General features: G+C 49.7%; 11 protein-coding genes across 11 annotated transcripts; 6 read left to right on the top strand and 5 right to left on the bottom strand.

The window, feature by feature from the left end:
- Positions 1-500: 500 nt before the first annotated feature.
- On the top strand, positions 501-1,110 carry N7477_007241 (uncharacterized protein; the record flags this gene model as incomplete). The annotated part of the gene is made up of 2 exons (XM_056968904.1): positions 501-719; positions 772-1,110. 2 exons carry the CDS (start codon positions 501-503, stop codon positions 1,108-1,110), a joined length of 558 nt encoding a protein of 185 aa, XP_056818936.1.
- Positions 1,111-2,957: 1,847 nt separating this feature from the next.
- Positions 2,958-4,663, top strand: N7477_007240 (cytochrome P450; the record flags this gene model as incomplete). The annotated part of the gene is made up of 4 exons (XM_056968903.1): positions 2,958-3,176; positions 3,228-3,813; positions 3,914-4,236; positions 4,289-4,663. 4 exons carry the CDS (start codon positions 2,958-2,960, stop codon positions 4,661-4,663), a joined length of 1,503 nt encoding a protein of 500 aa, XP_056818935.1.
- A 446-nt stretch (positions 4,664-5,109) lies between these two features.
- On the top strand, positions 5,110-7,383 carry N7477_007239 (putative C6 transcription factor; the record flags this gene model as incomplete). Its single annotated transcript, XM_056968902.1, is given in 5 exon segments — positions 5,110-5,207; positions 5,257-5,379; positions 5,429-5,840; positions 5,852-6,148; positions 6,202-7,383. 5 exon segments carry the CDS (start codon positions 5,110-5,112, stop codon positions 7,381-7,383), a joined length of 2,112 nt encoding a protein of 703 aa, XP_056818934.1.
- Positions 7,384-7,487: 104 nt separating this feature from the next.
- Positions 7,488-8,370, bottom strand: N7477_007238 (DUF1445 domain protein; the record flags this gene model as incomplete). Its single annotated transcript, XM_056968901.1, has 2 exons — positions 7,488-7,631; positions 7,690-8,370. The coding sequence occupies 2 exons, from the start codon at positions 8,368-8,370 to the stop codon at positions 7,488-7,490; spliced, it is 825 nt and encodes a 274-aa protein (XP_056818933.1).
- Positions 8,371-8,932: 562 nt separating this feature from the next.
- Positions 8,933-10,582, top strand: N7477_007237 (uncharacterized protein; the record flags this gene model as incomplete). The annotated part of the gene is made up of 4 exons (XM_056968900.1): positions 8,933-9,155; positions 9,209-9,632; positions 9,693-10,095; positions 10,151-10,582. The coding sequence occupies 4 exons, from the start codon at positions 8,933-8,935 to the stop codon at positions 10,580-10,582; spliced, it is 1,482 nt and encodes a 493-aa protein (XP_056818932.1).
- Positions 10,583-11,044: 462 nt separating this feature from the next.
- N7477_007236 (uncharacterized protein) lies at positions 11,045-11,296 on the top strand (the record flags this gene model as incomplete). Its single annotated transcript, XM_056968899.1, has 1 exon — positions 11,045-11,296. One exon carries the CDS (start codon positions 11,045-11,047, stop codon positions 11,294-11,296), a length of 252 nt encoding a protein of 83 aa, XP_056818931.1.
- A 1,102-nt stretch (positions 11,297-12,398) lies between these two features.
- Positions 12,399-12,727, bottom strand: N7477_007235 (uncharacterized protein; the record flags this gene model as incomplete). The annotated part of the gene is made up of 2 exons (XM_056968898.1): positions 12,399-12,643; positions 12,712-12,727. The coding sequence occupies 2 exons, from the start codon at positions 12,725-12,727 to the stop codon at positions 12,399-12,401; spliced, it is 261 nt and encodes an 86-aa protein (XP_056818930.1).
- A 2-nt stretch (positions 12,728-12,729) lies between these two features.
- Positions 12,730-13,118, bottom strand: N7477_007234 (uncharacterized protein; the record flags this gene model as incomplete). Its single annotated transcript, XM_056968897.1, has 2 exons — positions 12,730-12,926; positions 12,977-13,118. The coding sequence occupies 2 exons, from the start codon at positions 13,116-13,118 to the stop codon at positions 12,730-12,732; spliced, it is 339 nt and encodes a 112-aa protein (XP_056818929.1).
- Positions 13,119-13,693: 575 nt separating this feature from the next.
- N7477_007233 (uncharacterized protein) lies at positions 13,694-13,951 on the bottom strand (the record flags this gene model as incomplete). Its single annotated transcript, XM_056968896.1, has 2 exons — positions 13,694-13,907; positions 13,935-13,951. The coding sequence occupies 2 exons, from the start codon at positions 13,949-13,951 to the stop codon at positions 13,694-13,696; spliced, it is 231 nt and encodes a 76-aa protein (XP_056818928.1).
- A 5-nt stretch (positions 13,952-13,956) lies between these two features.
- On the bottom strand, positions 13,957-14,565 carry N7477_007232 (phytanoyl-CoA dioxygenase family protein; the record flags this gene model as incomplete). The annotated part of the gene is made up of 2 exons (XM_056968895.1): positions 13,957-14,153; positions 14,220-14,565. 2 exons carry the CDS (start codon positions 14,563-14,565, stop codon positions 13,957-13,959), a joined length of 543 nt encoding a protein of 180 aa, XP_056818927.1.
- A 795-nt stretch (positions 14,566-15,360) lies between these two features.
- N7477_007231 (uncharacterized protein) lies at positions 15,361-17,222 on the top strand (the record flags this gene model as incomplete). The annotated part of the gene is made up of 8 exons (XM_056968894.1): positions 15,361-15,532; positions 15,588-15,618; positions 15,681-15,875; positions 15,930-16,095; positions 16,146-16,247; positions 16,306-16,435; positions 16,494-16,606; positions 16,665-17,222. The coding sequence occupies 8 exons, from the start codon at positions 15,361-15,363 to the stop codon at positions 17,220-17,222; spliced, it is 1,467 nt and encodes a 488-aa protein (XP_056818926.1).
- Positions 17,223-18,055: the final 833 nt, after the last annotated feature.

Genomic DNA, 18,055 nt, shown 5'->3' with positions numbered 1-18,055 from the left:
GCTGGAATGATGTTACATCTTCGACAAGTCCAATGAGTCTATTGCCATTTCGAACTTTCGGGGTGGGTTGGGCAAGTCTTATGGTCAACTAAAGCCGATTCTATTGGGGGCGTCGCAGAGAAAGGACTGATGGCACCATCATCATCATGGTTGCATAGGAGTCTTTAGAAGGCCATTGGGCTAGTGAAATAATCGAGTAGTCCTTTAAATCTATCCTGGAAGTGACACGCGGGGGAAACAGAAAGAAGGAACTTCCCCCTCCGTTATCAGGTCCTGAATGGACGTTTCTCTAGTCTTACAACAGAGCAACTCGAAATTCCTGGCTCACCAAGAACACACACGGCGCAGTCTCACCTATTCTCTCCTGAAATCTGCTTAACCAAGGTATTAAGAACTACTATCTGCAGGACGGGGTCTAAGATGGACTAAGCGACATCAGTCTGAAGGGCCTTTTTTATTTTATTTCACCAAAGGTTGTCTCCTTTTCCAATTGTCACAACATGATGACAGACACCACCACCACCACCACCACAAGAGCCATACAGCCCGAGATTGCTTTTATTTCAGGGCCCATTGACACTGGAGGTGATGAATCCTACTTTCACACCTACTACGTCCCTCGTATTCGGCGGGCTGTCCAGCGCGGCGACCACTTCGTGATCGGTCCCGTCCCAACCGGAGTGGACGCAGACGCCCTCGCGTACCTCCTGGCGTTCCCGGTGTCGCCTACGCGAATCACCATCTTCGTGACCTTAGCCGAGCAGGGGATAGGGATTGGGAGGGGGGGGGGCGCACTTTCGCGCATTCGGAGTCTATGTGCACGTCGTGGATGGCCAGATGAGCTGCGAGCGGGACGCCGCGCTGACCCAGTTTAGCACATACGACATCTTGCGGGTGCGGACCCGGAAGGAGGCAAAGGCCTTTTACGGCAAGCTCTTTCGCGATGGCTACGTTACCAACACAGAGCGCAATTGGAGGCGTAGACGCGGCATCGCCGAGGACGAGATCGTTGGGCTGGCCGGAATAAATGACCTGGATTCGCTGACGGAATCGCGGAAGCCCCAGAGTGCATTGCAAAGCTGGGCCGCGGCATGGGGATGCAGACGCTAGCTGCCTCGCTACCTGTGCGCCATGGACGAAAGACGTGAGGCACGGCAACGGGCGGGGAGCTGGTCCGCACGAGCAAGTATTCCTTGTTAGCCTCGAGCTCTTTCTGTCCGAGCTCTAGGTCTACCGAAAAGAGTGATCAGCTATTTCGCGTAAATTCGCGCCCAAATCTATTTGCTCCATACAATTGAAGTGATGGAAGGATGCGTTATCCACCACCAAAACAGACCTGGACTCTGGCCACTCCCACGAGGTGGCAAAAGCTCCTCAAGAAGACCTCGACACCAGACGCACCTGTCGAGTCTAAACCCACTTGCGACAGGACGATTCGACACAGGGAGTATGCTGGCAACATCTATTACCATTGGTCGCGATGTCATTAACTATTGTCACCGTTATGGTTACTCTACCACAAAATTACCCCACGCAACTTCCAATCATTAAGCAGATATGCTACTGGAAGTCCCACGTTCACAATAAAACCTCACATGCAGTTCTAGTCACTATAGGATATAGCCTAAAGGCAGATTTAGGAGTTGATCGAGGGATACACAAGGGCACTTCCTGATTTGCTCACTGATGCACGCTCTTGAGCCCCAAAAATATGTGTCCCCAAGGAAAACGGCGTGGCAAATCATATGACTGACAATACTATAAAGGTCCTGATGAACGTGAGATAGTCTGCCGGTGACTACACCATTGACTATTTGCGGGGGTGGTGGCATTATCTTCCCCAATTCCCGCATATCAACCTTGTCGGTAAGACTGCTTTCGCAAGTACAGAGGCCTCTTGACTAGTCCACTTATGTCGCAACATACACGCACTATCCGAATGCCCGGTTAAGCAAGAGTGCCACCTAATAATTGGTTATGGCTGCTGACGCATCCTGCTTGCTAACTGCATTTTCTCGTCAGGGTTGTTCCTTGTGGAGCCTATTCCTACATGAGTCGTCTCATACTAAATGTCCCACTCCTGCCGTACAATCTTAAATTTTTTCAAGTCGATTCTTCTGCCCATTATATCTGCGCTTTACCTGATATGTTTGTTACCTGACATGGTCGAATACGCGCGTGTGTGCTTTGAGTTGATATCCCTTTCGGATATACTTCGAATGCCGTCTCCTTTGTATCTTTCACATGTCGCAAGCTTTGAAGCTGAAGCACATTTTTCGTTTGTGCCCTCTCCTTGGCCAAGGCCCCAATTCCGTCATTAGTATCCAACTATGTACCAAACAACATTATCGAATTCGAACCATCTCGACGATCATTCAGGATCTACAAGAGAACTTATCATAGCAGACGAGTCCTCTTAGGAAGAAATTGACCGCTCTAGTCCCTATGGCGAGGTCATTCTTGAGGGTATATCTTGTTAGATATCCCCAAAGACTTGAATCTAAGGCCAGGATTATAAAAAGAGGTGGGGTCGACCGTTTCGTACTAGATCCACCTAAGTATGGCGTTCAGCCGGAGCGGTGATTTCACCCGCTTCATTCCGCCCGCTCCTTGAGTAGAGAGAAAAAAAGCTCGCAGCATTAACTAGGATTGCACGAATATTCGACGTTCGGCATTCGGCGCCGGTGAAACAACCGAGGAATAGACACACTTTTGGGATCGCGGATGCTTCATTCCGCAGCTCCGCGGTGGATGTGGAACCCCGCAACGAAATGCACCAAGTGGAACTGCGATGGCCCCGGATTTGCCTTCATCTTACATTTGACTGGTTCATGAGAGACGCGCGTGTCAAATGTACGCCGTCCTTAGCCTGCCGAGTGTGATCTTCGGAATTGCGCCGGTCGGATCCTGAGCTTTAAGATCGACCGTGGGTGACGGTCTCGTCGTCAACCATCACTATGCCGTTTCAAACGCTTGCCCTCGCCGTGGCCACGGTCGTCTACTTTGTCATCCGTTACTTCAATCGCACAGATGTGCCTAAGATTAAGGGTTTGCCGGAAGTTCCTGGGGTACCCATCTTTGGAAACTTGCTGCAGCTGGGCAATCAACATGCCACTGTGACAGCAAAATGGGCCAAGAAGTTCGGTCCCGTCTTCCAGGTGCGCATGGGAAACAAGGTAAAGAAACTCCCGATAGGGGAAAAGTGTGCAAGAATTAATGCTGGATAGCGCATCGTGTTTGCCAATAGCTTTGCTTCAGTGCGCCAACTGTGGATCAAGGACCAGTCAGCTCTGATTTCGCGACCGACTTTTCATACTTTCCATAGCGTTGTTTCCAGCTCCCAGGGATTCACCATTGGTACTTCTCCGTGGGATGAATCTTGCAAGCGACGTCGCAAGGCCGCTGCCACAGCCTTGAACCGACCGGCAACACAATCGTACATGCCAATCATCGACCTTGAAGCCAACACGAGCATCAAGGAGCTGTATCGAGATAGCAAGAACGGCACTCTTGACGTGAACCCTACCGCATATTTTCAACGATACGCTCTCAACACCAGTCTGACACTCAACTATGGCTTTCGCATTGAGGGTAACGTAGATGATCAACTTCTGAAGGAAATTTGCGACGTCGAACGCGGCGTGTCCAATTTCCGCAGTACATCCAACAACTGGCAGGATTACATTCCTCTGTTGCGCATTCTGCCCAAAATGAACAACGAAGCCCAGGAGTTCCGGGCTCGTCGTGACAAGTATCTGACCTTCCTTCTGGCCATGTTGAAAGACCGTATCGCCAAGGGCACAGACAAGCCCTGTATCACGGGCAATATCCTCAAGGACCCCGAGGCTAAGCTGAATGATGGCAAGTTTCGACATGACTGCTCTATACCATAACATACTAACTGGTGCCACAGCTGAGGTGAAATCTATCTGTCTGACTATGGTGTCTGCTGGTCTGGATACTGTTCCTGGAAACCTGATCATGGGTATCGCATATCTGGCGTCGGAAGATGGTCAGCGAATCCAGAAGAAGGCATACGAAGAAATCATGAAGGTGTATCCTGATGGTGACGCTTGGGAGAAATGCTTGATTGAAGAGAAGGTTCCCTACGTGACTGCGCTTGTCAAGGAAGTTCTCCGTTTCTGGACCGTCATTCCTATCTGTCTGCCTCGCGAGAGCACTAAGGATATCCAATGGAAGGAAGCCACCATTCCTGCCGGGACAACCTTTTTCATGGTGGGCTCCTGATTCTCCTATCGATCTTCGAGACTGTGCTAACTCCCATTAGAATGCTTATGCCGCTGACTATGACGAGGATCACTTCAAGGATGCGACCAAATTTATTCCAGAGCGCTACCTCGACCTCGGGGACGCATCTGGTACTCCTCACTATGGGTACGGTGCGGGATCCCGTATGTGTGCCGGTTCCCACTTGGCAAACCGAGAGCTTTTCACGGCGTTCCTGCGCTTAATCACTGCATTTAAGATGTACCCGGCCAAGGAAGCCGAAGACCGGCCAATTCTGGATGCAATTGAGTGTAACGCCATCCCAACGGCCTTGACCACAGAGCCTAAACCGTTCAAGGTGGGCTTCGTTGCGCGCGATCCTAAAAAGTTGGAGCAGTGGATTATGGAAAGTGATGAACGCACTAAGGATCTGTGAGCTTGAAGACAGACTCTGACAAAATTCTCCTACAACTTGTTGATGACAGAAAATTTTAAAGAGATTAACGGAGTCTTGTGAATACTACGGTTGATAGAAAAGCCTATGGATAAGAGTAAAACCCAGTCAAATTAATCACCATCACAGGTGACGAGTCTTTGAAAGATAATCATGGCACATACAAAGCATTATCGAGTTCTCAGCGAGTCTATAGCAATTCGTAAGCGACTTAGTAGCTAGCCGGTAGCTATCTGAACTTGAACATCGGTGACCAAATCCGTTAGCCCTTGTTCAGAGCCGGCCGCTAAATCCAAACCCCGGCGCCACCGGGCGTCAATTCCGGGGTTCTGTTTTGCCCCCCCCCGCCCCCCACCTCCTTCTCCCCGCCGCGATAGTCATTATCTTTTCTCTCTCTACTCTGTCTTCAGTCTCAGCCAATCTACCAAATGAATTCGCAAGGGGAATGGGAGAATGCAGTCTCGGAGGAGGAAATGCCGGATGACCGATCGCGTAAGAAACGACGAAAGTACATTGCGAGAGCTTGGTACGTACTCTCAAGATCGCCATGAACTGGATTCTCATTTTCTTCACAGTAACGAATGCAAGCGCCGCAAAATCAAGTGCAATGGTCAAACACCGTGCCACCGTTGTGGGAGGCAACACATCGACTGCGTTTACGCGGAAAACCCCCGCCGAGAAAGTGTCGACGCACAAGGGTAAGGAGCCCTGTTGAATGACCCAAATTACACGCCCTGACAGAAACAGAAATTTCGAGCGACTCTTTGACCAGATGAAGTCGATGCAGGATCAAATTGTTTTGCTGTCGGCGGCTGTGCGGTCAATGACAAACAGCGACAGCTCGCCAGTGGGCCGGTTGAGTGTCGTCGGTCCAGCCAGCGGGTCGTACGGGATGTTGCCAGCGCAACGGCCGCTACGACGAGGTTCCTCGAGGGAGATGCCCTTTCAAGGCCCTACCACGTCGGCATTTAGCTTTGACTTGGCCAAGTCCAGCCTGCAGCAACGAGGGATCATCGAGCGCACTGACGCCGGTGACGGGGATCTGACCCAAGAGCCATCACCACTCGCTTCACCGTCTGCTCCACATCACGACTCGGAAGTTCGCCAGGTCGTCGATCCGCTCTGGGCCCTTCCCAAAGCGAGGCCCTACGCCTTTGTCGTGTGTATGAGGAGGAAATGGGCATCATGTACCCCGTGCTGGAGCTTTCAGAGCTTCTAGATCAGGTAGAACTTCTTTATGGCATGATGGATCAGACAACTGACCCGGACACCCAAGTGAGGTCGCCGCATTTGTTGGATCCGGAAGACGTTTACATTCTCCGATTGGTCTTTGCGTGTGCGTTGACGGCGGAAGCCAGCGGTCGCAGTGATCAAGCCATTGCGTTGTTCGACAGTGTTCGAGAAGTTCAGGACAACTGCGTTTGGGGCCCACCTAGGATTAAGCGCATTATTTTTCTCACACTGGTAGTATGTGAGCGATGGAAAAACCAGGGTGCAAACGCTGCTAATTGGTCTGATAGTCGATCTTGTATTTTCAAATGGACGAGGAGACACTCGCTTGGCGGACTATCGGAATCGTGGAGCGCATGTGTTTGGAGAGAGGTCTTCATCGACGCGAAACACTCAGTCAACCAGATGTCCTACCTAGAGACAAGCAGCGGATTCTGCGACTGTTCTGGTCGATCTACATACTCGACATGCGTTGGAGCTTTGGGACAGGGATGCCGTTCGCGCTCGAGGACTCGGACATCGACCCTTGGCTGCCCGAGCCAGAGCAAAAACCCCCATATCTGCGGGTCATGATTCGCTATAGCCGAATTGCAGCTAAGGTCTGGAAATTCGTCTCGGCCTTCAACAACACGAATGAAATCAAAAAGGATGAAATGAACTATTTGGATTGGCAGGTGCTGCGCTGGGTACGTGACATTCCCGATGAATTACAGCTGGATCACTATCACACACCCGAGCCTGCTGAGGGCACGGAAAACCCCCGAAGCCTTCGGCGCCTTCGTGCGCTTTTGTATCTCCGCGCGAATCAGCTTCGTATGCTCATTTATCGCCCCGTTTTGCACACCGCTGGGCACATTGTCCGACATCCGACCGAGTCGGAAACGGTCGTTCACCTCGCCAAGGAAACGATCCGGTTCATCACCCAACTCAACGAGACCTCGGACATCTATCGACTCCAACAGGTGGCTTTCAACTGGTTTCTTGTATCTGCACTGGCAGTCCTGTTTCTTGCCGTGTCTCAGGCCCCGTCCCAGTTTAGTGGATCATGCAAGGAGGAATTCTACTGGGCATTGGAGCTAGTCAAGGGGTTCTCAACCAAGTCTTATATCTCCCAACGCCTTTGGAAGTCGATCCGAAGTCTTCAAAAGCTGGGTCCGGAAGTAGGACTAGAAATTCAAAAACTCCGGCCAGCCGAGGAGCCCGCAGACCTGAGGCCTGGCCAACCGCAGGGATCACCTCTTCCCATGACAGGTTCTGGCACAAACAGCCAAACTCCATTGAACGGAGTACAAATGACACAAGAGCTAATGACATGGTTCGAAGCGGTTGGGAACCTGGATGAACAGATCATGGGAGTTGAAACAGGCATGGGGCCGGCACCGGATGAAGTCCCCTGGCAACGAGTGTCCAACGGAGGATTTCCATTTGACTACGGAGGAGAATTGTCAAGTGTGATGAAAGACTGCTTCTAATCATGCCATAAATATGTATATAGCTAACTAACTTTGTGGAAATATATTTGGAGGAGACGAACATTTGACTTATGCATGTGGTCTGGCATACCTGGAGCTGTAGGTTACATCTTACTCGGCTGCAACATCCGCATATCCTCAACCGTCCAGTCGGTCACTAACATGCTGGCTGGCTCGTGAGAAAATACCAGTCCATCGATCTGATGACCGGCGGATTCAACCGCCATCTGAGGGGTGACACCGCATGCCTAAGCAAAAATCAACACTGATACTTTGAGGGGCGCTTGATGAGACTGACCCAAAAACGGGAACTTCCCCCTCCCGAAAGACTTGTGGCTCTCCAAAATCAGGCCGACCAACATCGAGAATTCCAAGCTGCTTGGCCCCGTCCCATCCCCAAGCCACTGGCTCACCATGGGTGGATAGATACGGCCGGGTCACCGCTCGCACCTGTTCTATCTGATCTGGCCTATATGGCCGCATGGAGACAATGCAATGCGCCCCTGTGAAAACACCCGCCGGTAGAAGCGGAATGTTTGAGCGATACATCGCGACTACCGAACCAGTCTCTTGATGACGCGGTTGCAGGCCCGCGGCCGTCAAAGCACCTTCAAAGGAAAAGGAACACCCGATGAGAAAACCCACATGGTCTGAGCTCCACACATCGAGGAGATCATAGCGGCCCTCAACGAATTTTCCGTGGTTGTACATCCGATATTTGGGGAAGTCCGTTCTTAGGTCGAAATCCGCAGACCGAATACATCCTGCGGGCTTGATCGTGTGCGGGTCACCAGGGGTGACTGACATCCCTAGCAAAGGGCATGAGGTCGGGTTACGCAAACAAAGGTCTTGGAAGTCGGGGGCATATCTGGAAGGGAGAACGAGTAGATTGGCTTGGAGATAGCCCGGGGCAACTCCAGACGTGTTGGTCAGACGGTTCTGGCGACACAATAGACGTGCTTTAAGTGCGAGATCAATACCATCCATGATAGACACACAAGACTATGAAACGATATGGATGTATGTCGATGCGTTCGTCTCTACAAATCTGAAATGCAAAGAACTCTTCGGCTATACAAGTCGTGCGACTCCCTCGCCGTAGAGACGGGGCCTCCTGTCGGGATCCACTTGCCGACGGTCTGGGGAAGGTTCGGGGTCTCTCTCCACCGCAATAGCGGCTATCAACACTGATCAACAACCTTTGAACAAGAGAAAGACAATGACCTGCCTTATCCAGGAGGGATCCACGCGATAAGCGGAGAGGCTTGACACACAAGTGGCAATTTTGACGATGATCTACCACCTTATCAACGCGTTCGGCCCGATGCCCCTCCTCAGCGGAGTCAGTCCGAGTAGGTTATCCGGGGTGTCTGGGTGGCTAGAGATATGCATGAACCCCCGGTCGTGTATCTCAGTGTGGTGATATATCCGCTTGCTAATCTTTATACCATGCGACAGTGTTACCGAACCCTGCGTGGATTTCTGAAGTCGATCGAAGAATACTATTTCAAAGACTTTTTTCTTTCGGCCAAATTGAGAGTCTGACCTGATGGCCGCTGAGATTCATGAAAATGGCACTGTGTTGGAGCAGAGGCTGTCTGTTCAAAAACCGGTTGACCATCAATTGCCAGATGACGCCTCGGCCGGCGAGACTCTAGATGTCGTCCTTGATCCCGAGATGGAGAAAAGATTATTGGTCAAATTGGATCTTGCATTTGTGCCCATCATCATGCTCACCTACCTGTCATGCTTTCTGGATAGATCGAACATCGGTAGGAAGACTAGCGGTCTGCCTTATGAGTATCGGAATGCTAATCATCCGCAGGGAATGTCAAAGTAGCCGGTATGCCAGAAGATATCAACGCCTCCGACAGTCAGTTTTCAACGGCAGTGTCTATTTTCTATGTGACATACGTCCTGTTTGAATCGCCATGGGCTGTGCTCATGAAGAAACTAACGCCACGAAACATTTTGACGGGGCTCTGTATTGTCTGGTCCCTGACCACGATCTTCACTGGCTTCATCGAATCAGTAGGCTCGCTGTATGCCACTCGACTAATCCTGGGCGCCTGCGAAGCGGGGCTTTTCCCTTGCTTGAACCTATATTTAACCATGGTGTATCGCCGCGAGGAACAGGCGAAGCGTGTATCCTACCTGATGAGCTGTGCTGCTATCTCAGGAGCCGTTGGGGGTCTTCTGGCATATGGACTGCTGCAGATGGATGGCATTGGAGGCAAAGCAGGCTGGAGGTATGTGCACCTGAGATGCGCCGCACGAGATGACACGGAAAGGTTGCTAACACACCCTAGATGGGTTTATATTATCGAGGGATTATTTAGTGCGGTTTGTGCAGTTTTGATTTGGTTTGGACTGCCGAACAGCCCAGCAGAGGCCTATTTTCTTACTGATGAGGAAAAATGGATGATGCGAGTCCGGAACGAGCAACGGCAGAAATACATGGGCAGTGAACGATTCAGCTTGGAAGAAATGCGCATTGCATTGGGGGATCCCAAGCTCTTCTTTTCTGGGATAATCCAATTTTGCCAGGACATTCTTCTTTATGGGTTCAGTACATTCTTACCTACAATTCTGAAGGGCATGGGGTATAATTCTCTGATGAGCAATGTCTTGACTGTTCCGGTCTATATTTGGGCGGCCGTCATTTTCATATCGGTCGCCTTTTGTTCGGACAGATATTCGAAGTTTGCATCGGTGCGTTCGAAGCTTTCCAGGCATTTTACAAACCATGAGACTAACGCATCTTTAGTTCATCTTTTTCGCCAACATATTTGGAGTAATCGGGTACATCCTGCTGTTGGTGGTAGAAAATACTGCAGTCAAGTATTTTGCGACATATCTGATTGGCATCACTACTTACACCGGTGTCGGTCTCAATGTCGCCTGGCTGAACGTCAATATTGCACCGCAGTATAGAAGGGCCTTGGAGATCGGTCTTCAGCAGACGATGGGTAATTGTGCTGGTATTGTGGCCGGTCAGATCTATCGTCAGTCCCCGTACGTGTTGGGGAACGCCTTTTCTCTAGGAGCGCTAGTGATTGCGCAGATAGCTGTCACCTGTTACGGACTGTACTTGCGGCGAGAGAACAAAATCAAAGAGCAGATCATCAGTGGAGAAAAAGACGATACCAGGCGTGTTCAGACAGGTGATGGTGCCGTGGACTTTAAATATCATTACTGAGCCGGCAAGTTGTACAATTTCGCAGTGATATCGGTGGCAATTCTCACGAACATTTTTGTATTGTTCTTACGAACATAGTTGTTGGAATCATCTGACACCTATTCTTCGCATCCTTCCAGGCATAATCGAAGTATCGACGCTGTGTTGAGTATAGTCGAATCGTCGCATCTAATTGGTCGACCGCGGCGGCCATTGAATGAATGACGCAGACGACCCTTGAACCAGCTATATAGAGACACTACAGGTTTAAAATCGATGAGAGATACTCTTCACTCCTTAACGGAAAGCTTCAACGGAAAGCTAAATAGAGAGTCCTGCGCTCAAAAGGAATCTTCAAGCTCGAAATTTTTCGAGCCTCCACCAAAACGTTCACAACATTCAGTCAGTTCAGCCTGAAACCTCTATAATCCCGCCGTCATGGGCCTTTGTATGTCATTTCCTCGCCGCAATCGCTTTCCAGTCATGGGCATGGGCAGTATGGGAGGCATGGGTGGCTTTGGTGTACCTCGTCGTCGCTTCCATGGCGGTGGAATGGAAATGAGTGGGATGGGGATGGGCGGTGGATTTGGACACGGCGGAAGGATGAATGGTCCTCCCGGCGGTGGATATGGGCGGTATGGCGGAGGTTATGGCGGAGGCTATGGGGGAGGCTACAGAGGAAGATACGGAGAAGGCTATGGCGGAGGATTCGGGGGCCGCCGTGGCCGGTGTTAGTGGAATATACAGTCGACGGTTCTGGTCAGTCTCCCGAAAGACAGGAAGTCAAAATGTTCTTGTACTCGGCCGGTCCCGGTCCACAGAGTTCCATCTGTGCTTGTCTAGCTGTACGCGTATTCTTGTGCCTCTTTTATCCATTGCCGACTACCTCAGACTTGGCTTGGTGAGAAAATTCTTGTAAATTCATTATAGCAAAGGGTATGCTCCGCCAATCCGGTATGTATATTCGCCCCGCATCGACTATCAGAGACCCCAAAGGCGGCCACCCGTTCATATAAGCCGTAAGACTTATTGGAATTACACAAGTCGGAAATGGAAGAACAAGTGTGATGACACTCGTCTGAAATGTCTGAATTGTACAAAACGAGATTTAGACATCGTCTGGCAGCAGGCATCCAGTACGATTCGTCGAGCTTCGAACAATGTTCCACATACATCGTCGGCAGCAGGCTCCATCATGGCTTAAAAGTCATTAGCTAAAATCCGAGTTTACAGGTTGCCAGTGGCTGCAAAAGTTCTGGGTCCCAGTCTGTCAGTTCTGGGTCCCGCTCAGCTGGGTGCCCGCATTTCCCTTGCATTGCAGACAACCGGTCTTGGTACGATACTTAGCGGTCGACAGGGGGCCATGAAGTTGGTAAGAGAGTATGCCGTCTGCGGGGAAACTGGATACTGCGATCGCGCCCGCGCTAGCTCGAATCACTGTCGTTGTCAGCCCGACTTGTTGATGATAGATTAGGAGCGATTGACAAATTGATTCGTCAAATGATTCTAGAAAATCTCTTGGGGCGTCTCCCTATTTCCGTTCCCTTGAAATTTTCGGACCTTTTCGGTAATACCATTGTCAAAAGCGCGGAATCAGTCAACTCACGACCGCCTAGTCAGGAGCATTGGTACTTTATCTCTGGTGCGACAGTAGCCCACCGCATGCAACCCTACGCAGTATATTGTTATATTCATCGCCACTATAGTTCATGCCAGTCTCGCACTATCTCGTTGTAAGACACTGACCTCTAGAGAGCACGTCGTTGACAGTGAATCTCAGCTTTATCAAATCGCTATTGTCTACCCACCGTGCCCCCTTTTTGTGACCGCAGCTGATTTAGCCTCGCACAGTAGCTTGCTGGGATAAGTGGGAAGCAATCATGTCCAAGTACGAGCGTGCACGCGGAGTAATGAATTCCACTCCAACCAACTTCGCTCCATCATCCCATAGCCGCAGAGCCACCATTTCATCTCGAAGTGGGTGTTTTTCAAACTCCTGCAGCTCACTACCTTCAAAAGGACCACCTTGGAAGGCCAGTGACTTTCGTGACGCCGATGACAGTGAGTCATAATATGCGCGATCTATGGCTGTGAGATACCTATCCTTGATGAGCATTGTGAGGAAATGAAAACGGTATGAGCTCACGCACCGCTTCGCTGCGACATGGCTATTGACTGAGTTTGCAAACCGCCTCACTGAACCCCAAAGATTGAAGATAGGTGGCGCCAATCGCCTCATGGCCGACACGCCCGACATTCTCGCTACTTCCACGAAGGTTCATGCGAACCTCCTTGACGGACTCAAGCGGAATAATTTGCCCGATGTCATGGAGCAAGGCGGCAATCACCAATTCATCCCGTGCGCCTGCATCAAAATGTCAAACATAAGCTTATTTTATATCGCGGGCGCCTTACCAGACTTGCTTGCTTGATGAGCGGCCTGAAGACAGTGTTCGAGCTGGCTAATGGACTCGCCAATGTAATCACCTTGGCCGTACTGCTCCAGGGCACTGATCAGGGTCTCAGCCTTCGTAATGGATGACGATGAAGGTTGCATGGCGAGATATGGCTTGAACATGAAATTTGTAAATGGTCAAGGATTTTGGGGGGAGGCGAAGAAAAGGGGACCCAGAAGGCTGCAGAGGTCAAGAAGAATGCTGGATGTCAGAAGGGGCGAGGTGGGGGAGGCTCGCTATATAATGTTTCCAATCGCAGACCTAGGGCCTTCTTGCCGACCTGTGTGCGCGAATTTTGTTTTACAGAGGAAAGATCCACCCAAAGGAACCCGAGAGATAGCATGTCTAAAAGCTAGTTTACTGCCGGCTACCTCGTTGCGGGATCCAAAAATATGCACAGATCAATGTCGCCAACTCAAAGCCCATGGATGGTCACAGAGAGCTTCACAGAAAGATTTCTGCCACTTCGGATATTCAGGGGAATAATCTATTTTACACAAAATATTCGAAACTTCAACGAGGTAGCTGGAGCCTCGCACGGTTTACGGAACAAGGCACTGACAATCTACAAGCTTGATGGCCTTTTCCACCAATTGTCTCATGTCAAACTGCAGGGACATCCTTCGAGTTCACTGTCAACATAGGGGAGCCGAATGCATAGCGAGCTTGTCCTTCTTCATAATCCATTGCCTTCCTTCCGCATATGGGTTGCTGGCCAGAGCTTCTGTCTATCGGCATAGTACTGATCATGCAGATTGCCCTCGGATGCGCAGTTATACGTTGCGTGAATAGCGCGGCGATCCTTGTAACTGGTGTTGGCCCCGCTACGGCGGGCCGGATAGGATCCAAAGATAAGGACATCTCCTGGATATTCTGTAAACATTAAGATGCTGAATTCGTAACAAGCATTCACTTACCCGGCGCCAGATTGCATGGCGTCTACGGGTGGCTGTTGACCCAGCTGGGTAAAATGCAGCGATCACTGCCGAGAGGAACTTCCATAAGGTGGCTACCATCGACCACCTCGAGACCTCCGTTGGAAGCGTTCATCTCATCGACTGCAGCGAGGATTGTCAAATGCTTGATGTTCTTCACCTGAGTGTAGGCATTCGCGTCGATACGGTGGTCAAAACCACCTGCAGAACATGTAAGCCGCCTGAACTGGCTGTGTCGCAAGGCAGGTCAAGAAGCATTCTCGCCACTCCCAGCCAACTTGTAGTTGATCTTTTCTTTGAAAAGTAGCATCTCTTCACCCGCAAGTTGGTTCAGTACACTGGTGGCACGTTGCCCCCGAAGGAAGCTATCAAATCCGTCATGGGGATTGGCAAAATTCTCCGTGCGACATAGGACATGCTTGCCCTCTGCATTGACCTCTTCATAAGGCATCCAGGGAACACCGGGTGTACGAGGTAGATCATGGACTTCTTGTGCCCATTGTTGTAACAGCTTTGTCTCAGCTGGGCTGAAGAATCCACGAACCAGTAGATATCCTCGATCTTGGAAGCTTTGGGGCTGCTCCGAAATCAGATCATAGTGGAAGTTATCCATGGCGAAAAAAGCGAAAGTGACTAGCCAAAAAGAATATCAGAAAACGTGGGCCGAGGATTGGAACATAATGCATTATATAGATTGCCCCAAAACCGGGTGGCACCAAGCTTGAATGGCTGGATCGGGAAAACGTCTACGGAGCGATGCTAGAAGTCGCGCTTCGTACCGACGAGCTCCATGCCAGATCTAGAACAAGAGAAACGAGATCGCACGTGGAAGGGACAGGGTTGCATTATCAAGTGCCACTTAAGACACAGCTCAGGTACCGCTCGGGTACAGCGCTCCGAGTGTGACACATGGGTCGAGTGATTGGCTGATAAAATCTCGACCATGGCTCCACACCGCGTGCAGAGTGGGTTCTTATTCTGTTCTGGAGGGTCGACTTGAAGTGGATGGCACGGGCAATATCAGTGGAAGATAGTGGAGCAGACTCCACCCCTAGTGGATCCATCTTCCCACGGTGGACCTGTACGAGGCCGCGAATCGTGATTTGTTTACAACCTTATGCCACCGGGGAAGAGCTTGGACCCGCTAACTGCTTGTCGGGAAAGTATTTCGACATCTCGAACTTCGTCCCGGCAGTCTTCGGTTATGCAGCTCACGACTCTCGTGCATGAGGCATCGCTTGTTATTGGACTATTCATGGTCGCAAATTACGAAATGTCACATTTGACATGAGACAAGAAGCGACAGAAGCTGTTATATACAAGTCCTCGGTGCCTCGACCTACCGAGTTTTCTCTGTATCGTTCATTGTTCATTAATCTCAACATCCATACCTATCGGGGCAAGCACAATGGACGCATCACCCAGTGATTCCGTCATGAAGATGGATGACGCCAAGCAGCAAGCTCACCATGAGTCTTGGGACTTAGAGGAACCACAGCCTGAGCGCAAGCGCTCTGGAGTGTTGAATGTCGTAGTCTCTGGCCTCGCCCTATTCAGCGACGGATACAATGCTCAAATCAGTAGGTGACTTACTTTACCTCATGTCCGTTTTCTCCGTTGCTAACTCGCTGGCAGTTGGATACATGGAACCTCTTTTTTCCGTCCTGTCAGTACCACTTGCACAGAAAGCTCGCGCAAGTCGAATCCTCACGGACTAACTCTTCACAGGTACAAAAATGGCATGTCGTCGACGATCAAATCGCGCCTCTCGAACTCTTATTTGATTGGCGAGATTTTCGGGATGCTCTTCTTTGGCGTCTTGATTGATCGGATCGGTCGTCGCACAGGAATCATTGCAGCCACCATTTTCCTCATTCTCGGTATAGTCCTCGCCACCGCTGCTCACGGTATTTCGGAGCTTGGGTAAACACAATTCTCTTAACCCTATTGTTGGACTCAAGGCTGATTTACAAACAGGATGTTCTGGATGATGATTGTGGCACGTGGTATCGCTGGATTTGGTGCGGGTGGTGAATATCCCGTCTGTGCGACCAGTGCTACTGAAGCAGCCGACGAGACAGAGAAACTGCGAGAGCAGCGAGGCTTTCTGGTGGCAGTAACCACTGATTTCGCTGTGGACCTGGTGAGCGCCGAAAGGGTCTTCTCATGTGCTCGGCTAATCCAATCAAATAGGGATTCGTTGCCGCAGGAGTGGTCGCCTTGATTATTCTGGCATGCTATCACCAGCAGAATTCGGAGGGAGTCTGGAGAATCGCATTTGGCTTGGGCATAGTAGTAAGTACTTTTGGGTCACTATGATTGCTTGAGCTTGTTCTTACTGACCAGAAAAAAGCTCCCGCTTTCGATTTGCTTCTTCCGTGTTCGCATGATCAACTCCACCCAGTACAGGAAGCATGCCATCAAGTCGCATTACCCGTACAAGCTGGTCCTGAAACGCTACTGGAAGCCTATGCTGGGTACCTGTGAGTTCACTATTGATCCCCATCTCCTCACCTCGCTGACCTTTTTTCACTGCATCAGCTTTGGCCTGGTTTTGCTATGACTTCGTGACATACCCGTTCGGGCTTTTTTCTTCGACGATTGTGGGACAGCTTAATCCAAGCAACACCACCGTGCAAAATATCGGATACGGAGTATGTTGCCTCGAATCTCCCCCTAGCGATTAAATTGGCTAACAAAGTCGCTCGCTAGACTGTAATCAACTGCTTCTACCTCCCCGGATGCCTACTGGGTGGGCTTTTGATGGACCGGATTGGTCGCAAACAAAACATGACCCTCGGCTTCCTACTCTGGGCTGTATGGGGATTTATTCTCGGTGGAGCTTTGCCGCAAATCCAAACTGTTTTCCCCTTGTTTGTGGTTATGTACGGCATTTTCCAGGCCCTAGGTGAAATGGGCCCAGGTGTTTCTACTTTCCTGTGTGCTGCTGAGTCCTTCCCGACTCCCCTCCGAGGTCATTTCTTGGGCTTTGCCGCGGCGGTTGGAAAGGCCGGTGCATCCATCGGCACTGAAGTGTTCACCCCGATTCAAAGTTCCTTCTCATCCGAGGAAAAAGGCCAGCAAGCTGTTTTCTTGATCGGAGCTGCATTTACCGTGGTTGGAGGACTGATCTCCTGGTTTTTGATACCCGACATGTCTCGCGAGCTCGAGACGGAAGATGCTCGCTTCAAGACATACTTGGAAGAGCACGGCTATGACATTAGCCTATATGGCGAGGCCTTGGTGGTGAACCCCAGAACCTCCGATTGAGATATAGCGATCCAGAGAGGGAGGCATATCATGATGTACATTAAATTAAAGACTCTATCTACAGTGATTAGACGAACAACGATATACATAACGTTTTTGAAGCAGTCCTGAAACTCCGCAATTTTTAAATGTTCTTGGATCAAAAAATGTCTATATTACTTTGTGGATCGCCTTTAAACCGTATCATAAACATCCTTAGTTAGCGTGGTCGGTAAGCGAGTGGCCCATGTAAGCGAGTGGCCACCCAACCCACTTTTCTACACTTTAATGCATTTATATCAACCAAAACGCCTTTATATTAATTAATCTCTGGCTTTATATATATTCCTTTTATGTCCGATCTGTCCGTAATTAGTGTATTAGGGTAGACGCCACGTCTTCGGTGCTTATGTGTCCCGCGGTAGTAGGCTTAGTGGAGCTAGTATTGCTTACAAGGGCTCCTTATAAGCTTCCTCGAGCTCTAATACTTTTTGTACGGATAGACCGTTATTATAGGCTATCTATCTATTCTTATAAGTATACTTTTGCTTTTACGTAGCGTTTATAGTATATAGCTACTTATTTTCTTACTTAAGAAAGATATTATTCTATATTATAATCTAATAGCCTTTAATAAGCTAGTTTAATACGGTTTATAAAGGTAACAGCGGACTTTTTAAGCGTCGCTTTAAGAAAGCTTTAATTAAGGATACTTACTTTAAAAGCTTATTAATATTTACGGGTATATATAGGTAAAACGCGCTTAATTTACTATAGCTTATAAGAGGTATTAGTGTCCGAAGTTAAATATTTAGCTTTAATAATATTTATTAAGGATTAATTAATATTAATCC

The sequence above is a fragment of the Penicillium maclennaniae genome (genome assembly GCF_028827695.1).
Source record: "Penicillium maclennaniae strain IBT 15551 chromosome Unknown utg000007l:1.0-4884863.0:1.0-4888362.0, whole genome shotgun sequence".
Lineage (NCBI taxonomy): Eukaryota > Fungi > Ascomycota > Eurotiomycetes > Eurotiales > Aspergillaceae > Penicillium > Penicillium maclennaniae.
This window is presented reverse-complemented; position numbering and strand designations above follow the sequence as displayed.